Source organism: Suricata suricatta, chromosome 16 (assembly GCF_006229205.1).
Source record: "Suricata suricatta isolate VVHF042 chromosome 16, meerkat_22Aug2017_6uvM2_HiC, whole genome shotgun sequence".
In the NCBI taxonomy this organism is placed as follows: Eukaryota; Metazoa; Chordata; class Mammalia; order Carnivora; family Herpestidae; genus Suricata; species Suricata suricatta.
Window position 1 is genome coordinate 54,187,075 of NC_043715.1, and position 6,660 is coordinate 54,193,734.

The following is a 6,660-nucleotide window of genomic DNA, read 5'->3' on the forward strand; positions in this document are numbered from 1 at the left end:
CTGACCCACCTTTATACATGCCATGCAGGCATGCATACATTTTGAAAGTAGTTATATAAGATTACAAGTGATAGAGGAGAAAATTATCAGCGTGGGGCGCCTGCATGACTCAGTCGGTTAAGTGTCTGGCTTCAGCTCGGATCATGATCTCACGGTTCGTGGGTTCGGCCCTGCGTCGGGCTCTGTGCTGGCGCCAGCTCAAAGCCTGGAGCCTGTTTCAGATTCTGTGTCTCCCTCTCTCTCCTCTGACCCTCCCCTGCTCTCACTGTCTCTCTCTGTCTCTAAAAAATAAAATAAGAAAAAAAAAAGAAAATTATCAGATGCCTATGCTCTAGTTTTAATGAATGGTACCTGGGAGGCTTAGTCGGTTAAGTGCCCAACTTTTGATTTCAGCTGAGGTCATGATCTCAAGGTTCCTGAGTTGAGCCCATCTCAGGCTCTGTGCTGACAGTGTGGAGCCTGCTTAGGATTCTTTCTCCCCCTCTCTTTCACTGCCTGTCATTGTCTCTCTTAAAAATAAAAAAAAATAAAAAACAACCAAACAAAAATCATTTTGATATCATGAAGCTCCTGAATCTGATTGCAGATCATAATGCTTAGGTCTTCTACTCACACTATCAACACAAACACATAGAATGAAGTAACAGTTGTTATTTCTGAGTTTACTATGATGGGGGATACAAACACCTTCACCACAGAAAACTGACCTAGAGCCTGCAAAGTTTGGGTTAGCATCAAATAAAGACTGCTTTGTGCATTTTTTTTTTGTTTTAGTGTTTATTTATATTGTGAGAGGGAGCATGGGGAAACGTGGTGTAAAATGGGGAGAGGCAGAGAGAGAGAGAGAGAGAAAGAAAGCATCCCAAGCAGGCTGCAGGCTGTGTGAGCAACCCAGGTAGCCTGCTAACTGCTGGTACATCTCACCAATTGCTGATATTGAACTCAAAGATAAGCCCCAGGGAAATCTTGTAGAAGTAGTTTATAAGTAGAAATTTCAAGAAAGATTTGTGATTGAATACTCTGTGGACCTACCTTCCCCCATGAACATATAAGATAAGCTTCCTGCAGCCAAAGTACAGTTCTTTCTGCCCCTGTGCTCCTTCAATGAATTACCTGTCTTGTACCACACAGCATCTCAAGAATAGTATCAAACATAGTGTTAATGGTCCCATACATAATATTTCTCAGATATATTATTTTTATATATTTTTAGATATTTAATTATCTTTTATTGAGAGAGGGCAAAAGTGAGGGAGGGTGGAGAGAGAGAAGGAAAGATAGAATCGCATGAGACAGAGAGAGAGAGAGAGAGAGAGAGAGAGAGAGAGAGAGAGAGAGGTGTAGAGCTAGAACTCATGAACCTTGAGATACTGACCTGAGCTGAGTCAGATACTTAACTAACTGAGCCACCCAGGTGCCTTGAAAGCCTTTTAAAAAAATGTTTATTTATATTTGAAAGAAAAGGAGTGGGTGCTGGGGAGGGACAGAAAGAAAGAGAGAGAGAATCCCAAGAGGGCTCCCATTGTCAGCATGAGCCTGACCTGGGGCTCTGTCTCATGAACGTTGAGATCACGATCTGCACTGAAATCAAGAGCAGAGACTTAACTGACTGAGCCACCCAGGTGCCCCTCATTGAAAGCTTTTTTTTTTTTCCATCATCATTTGTGCTCTGTCATACTTTGGGATTTTAAGACACTCAAACATGTTAATTATGTGATTCTTCTCTTTCTAAAAACACAAAGAAGTAAATAGAACAGGATGTCTCTGTCATGACTATGCACTGACAGAAAAACCAATGGGCCCGAGGTCTGATTTAGAACCTCTACTCCCAGAGATCACTACATCCACTACCCAAAATTGAGGGCCTTCCTTGCCCCATGGAAATTGACCTGAGGTGGGCCAGAAATAAGTAAATGCTCAAGAAAGTATTCTTGAGGCCTTTTTGGTCAATGAGGCTGATCTTATTAAAGAACAGGGACAGGATCTTTCCAAAGATTGAGCCGCAGTGTAATTCTGAGGAGCCATTGATTATATACTTTAAGTTGGGGGTAGAAATACAAGGTTCTGAAGGGATTTTCATAGGTAAAAGAAGACTCACTGAATCCTGGAAGTCTGGCTATTGTCAAGCTAAGCTTGCTTTTTGTTCTAGAAAAGCATTAACCATAAATGAGTTGTAAATTCCTTGAGGAACATTTCCTCTGCCAGTCTCAAGTGTTTCTCAGTGGGTTGCAAGTGCAAGAAAATTTAATTTTATCTACATTTCTTTTGCCTTTGTTCTCATCAGAAACAGCAAGGAAGGGGAGCCTGGGTGCTCAGTCAGTTAAGCATCTGACTCTTGATTTCAGCTCAGGTGAAGGAGTCATAGTTTTGTGAGTTGGAGCCCTGAATCAGTCTCTACACTGACCCTGTGGAGCCTGCCTGGGATCATTCTCTGTCTCTGTCTCTGTCTCTGTCTCTCTGTCTCTCTCTCTGTATGTCTCTGCAAGTCCACTGCTCCTGCTCTCTTTCTTCCAAAATAAATGAACTTAAAAAAAAAAAAAAAAGAGAATGAGAAACAGGGAGAAAGAAGTTTCCAGTTTAAATATGATGGTGTCTGGCAATTTCTCAGGGCATCTGCCTAAAATCATTTCAAATGATAAGAAGGAAAATATGAACATTACAGGGAAGAAATCCGGCAGAGAGCACAAAGCCAAGTAAAAGAAAGTAACATCAACTGTAAGGAAACAAATTGAACTCAGTACCTAAGGCACACCTCAGGCCACAGGATCATGAGTGTGTTCTTGTGACCCCCAAACACTAAATCAGAATATAAACAACATTGAGTAGACAGTGAAATTATACAGCCTTCAGTCCCATATAGTTTCCATGTCCTGTAGTATTTAGAATATTTTCAAGTATCTCTTCCACATCCTAAGGAGCAGGAGCATTCCTGGTTATTCTGTGCCTCCTATCCATCTTATGCATTTGTGCCTTTTCCTAATCCTACTCTACCCAGAGCACAGAAAGCATTGAGATCAGACCTCAATGGGAACAGTTTTCCTAGAGTGCAATCCCAGGACCAGACTCCATCAGCAACAGGCAACTTGGACTCAACACCCTCCCGTCTGAATGTGTCACAAAGGAACTGTTTTCAATACTTGCTGGACTTTAATTCAAAGCAACAGCTGTTGATGCCCTACTGGAAGCCAGGTTGGAGAGAAGGGAGAGAGGTCTCTGGGTGATTGGCATGGAGTGTCCTAAAGACCTAACCTTAAGTATCATTTCTGAAAAGATTAAAAATTAGGTGAAAACAGGGGCGCCTGGGTCGCTCAGTCGATCGAGCACCTGACTTCACCTAGTCATGATCTCGCACTCTGTGGGTTTGAGCCCCGCAATGGACGCTGTGTGGACAGCTCAGAGCATGGAGCCTGCTTCAGTTTCTGTGTCTGCCTTTCTTTCTGCCCCTCCCTCACTCACACACACTCTCTCTCTCAAAAATAAGTAACCATTTTGGGGGTGCCTGGGTGGCTCAGTCGGTTAAGCCTCCAGCTTCGGCTCAGGTCAGATCTCACGTTCATGGGTTCGAGCGCCATGTCAGGTTCTGTGCTATAAGGTAGCTCAGAGCCTGGAGCCTGCTTCCAGTTCTGTATCTCCTTCTCTCTCTGCCCCTCCTCCTCTCATGCGCTGTCTCTTTTCGATCAAAAATAAAGGTACGAAAAAAAATTTTTTGAAAAGTAAACATTTAAAAAAATTAGGTGAGAACATAAAGCAGAAACTTCAGAACTAAAAAAATATATACCATTGGCTTTTTTTTTTTAATAACAGGATTCTCACACTGAGGCTTTTCTTTCCAAGAAACAACTTGATTCCTACAGGCACCACTCTGTTGGGTTTGTTCCCAAAGAACTGAGTCCAGAACACCACATGGCATACTTTTTTTTATATATTTTTACTTCTCTGTCTCCCACATATGGTAACACAGAAATCTGCAGTCTGATTAAGTGGTCTCGTATTACAAGGTCAAGAGGGGTGTTGTCAGGTACTCATAACCTGGTTGTCTTGAGAGTTATTTTTTTCTTTCCTTAGGGAGGGGACTCTCACATTTTTAGAGAGAGACAGAGACAGAAACAGACTAAGAGAGAATGCAAGTGGAGGAGATGGACAGAGGAAGTGGAAATCTTAACTGGGCTCCAAGCCCAGCAGGAACCCTGACTCAGGTCTGGTTCACAGGTCTCTGGGATCATGGCCTGAACTCAAATCAAGAGTCTGATGCTTGGGGCACCTGAGTGTCTCAGTCCGTTAAACGTCAGGTTTCAAATCAAGTCATGATGTTGCCATTTGTGAGATGGAGCCTCACATCAGGCTCGGTGCTGACCGCTTGGAGCTTGGGGTCTGCTTCAGATTCTGTGTTTTCCTCTCTCTGCTCCTCCCCTGCTCTTACAGTGTCTCTCTGTCTCTCAAAAATAAATAAGCATAAAAAAAAAGAGTCTGAGGCTCAACTGGCTGAGACACCCAGGCGCCCTGCAGTTTCTACATGCATGGAATTTCCCCAGAATAAGACAACAGGGCCCCCGGGCAGGGGGACAAGGCTTACCTGAGAACTGGCCATTTCTTGTTTCACCTCTTCCTCTAGATTTCTTCCTCAGAAGGTCTCTGGAGAAATCCCAGCTGAAGTAGGAGAAGACGTCTGTAAAGCCAGCAACACAGCCTCTTCCCCTGTAAACTTACTGCCTGCAGGCAGAACTTTGAAATGCAGAGAAGGCCCAACTTCCTAGTCCTTTTTGTCAGAAACTATTCAGAATCTGTGAGGGGGCCTCACTTCCCACAGACGCCCACAAATTCTGCTTGAGCACAGAAAATGTGTGCTACACATACCTGACTCTTCTCAACTCCAGTACAAGAGACCTGTTACCTCTTCTTGAGGAAAAGCCTGCACTCAGCTCTCAATTCTTTAAATTTTTTCTAAATGTTTATTTCTTTTTTGAGAGACTGAGACAGAGCCTGAGCGGAGGAGGGGCAGTCAGCAAGGCAGGCACAGAGTCCAAATGTAGCTCCAGTCTCCTTGCTGCCAGGAAAGGGCCCAACGGGGCGCTCAAACCCACAAACCCTAGGATGGTGACCTGAGCCCAAGTTAGTGAAATGTCTGAGCCACCCCAGCACCTCTCAACTGTTAGAAATGAATGGGAAGCCTTCCTGCCTAACCCTGGGTCTCACTTAGAATTATGATAGAAAATGATAGGATTCAGTAGGCCAAAAGGGAAAGATCAGTGTAAGATTTAGTAGATGGAGGGAGAGATGAGAAGAAAGAAAGAGACCAAGTGATGGAGCCAAGAAAGCCTTTATTGGGATCTGCGATTCCCAGGTGAGGTTCCGTGACTCCTGGAGTGGGGAGTCAGGGAAGTCGCATCTGCTACCAGCGAGGCGAGGTATTTTATGGGTGAAAGACTTCCGGTCTGGTCCTGGGAGGGCAGATCACCAAATAAGGGCACTTTAGGGATATGGCGGGATAGGATAGGTTGCCTCCTCTGTCAGGGTGATGGGAAGCTGGAGCTTCATGATTGGCTGTTTTCAAACTGGCACGGGACATTGCAGGTCTGCAGGTGAGGGCTGGGGGTCGTCGGTGCACGGTGTTTTTCTCCAACCCACAGCAAAATGGCTGCTCGGTCGCCATCTTAAGGTAACTCTTACAATTAGGACCTGAAGTCTCTGAGTGGGGAAAAAACACAATTTGAAACACTGCTGGGAGTGTCTGATCACAGCAAAACCCTCTCAGGTGTGAGGTTCCTCTAAGGAAAGTGACAGACACCACCCAATTCCCCTCAGGTTCCCCTCAGGAATTTGACTAAAGACCTAGCTAAAAATTCGTAGTAGACCATGAAACATAAGACCTACAAGGAACTGTATGGGCTTGGACCCCCCTCATACAGTGGAAATTGTTGCAGAGCGATTACGAAAAGACCACCAATGCCAAATAGAAGCGGGGCATAATTTTATTCACGGCTGCCTGCTTTTATCACAGCCGGAACAAACCTGATCTCCCTGGTGTTAAGGCGGGTGGGGGGTGCTGGGTGGCTCAGTAGGTTGAGCATCCGGCTCAGGTCATGATCTCATGGTTCGTGGGTTCAAGCCCCGAGTAGGGCTCTGTGCTGACAGGTAGCTTAGAGCCTGGAGCTTGTCTTCGGATTCTGTGTCTCCCCCTCTCTCTCTCTTTCTGCCCCTTCCCTGCTCATGTTATGTCTCTCTCTCTCTCAGAAATAAATTAAAAAAAAAAAATTAAAAAAAGTCCCCCCCCCCCAAAAAAAAACAGGAGCAGAGGGGGCAGTGAGATTATATGAACACGTCATCATTTAGTTAACCAATTACAAGTCACAGCATTCCTTGTTAGCCAATTACATTGTAATACAAAGACGTTAGTTTTGGTGGGAACTTATCATTGTAAGGTTCTTTGTCCCTTTAGAATGACCACTCATAGTTAGACACCTAAGATACTGCGAGAGGCAGTGACAAGGAGACTTTCACCTATGGACTTTGCTTCAGCCAGCTTTTAGTAGAGGGATGGGGTTACTTAACAGAATCTTGAAAAACAAGTTAAACTTCAGGTTACAATATTCCTATTCGAGTTACATTTTTTTTTCTCCATAATATTTTATTGTCAAATTGTTTTCCATACAACACCCAGTG

General features: G+C 44.2%; 2 protein-coding genes across 2 annotated transcripts in view; one reads left to right on the plus strand and one right to left on the minus strand.

Annotated features, from left to right (window-relative positions):
- The window catches only part of LOC115281187 (zinc finger protein 345-like), a 486,358-nt gene that overhangs the window by 187,312 nt on the left and 292,386 nt on the right, over positions 1–6,660 (plus strand).
- LOC115281205 (putative protein ZNF720) overlaps positions 1–6,660 on the minus strand; it is a 111,904-nt gene that overhangs the window by 24,628 nt on the left and 80,616 nt on the right. Inside the window, exon 3 of the mRNA XM_029926539.1 lies at positions 4,574–4,647. Within this exon, the coding sequence (XP_029782399.1) occupies positions 4,574–4,588 (15 nt within the window). The 5' untranslated portion in view covers positions 4,589–4,647. The remainder of the gene's footprint in view (positions 1–4,573; positions 4,648–6,660) is intronic.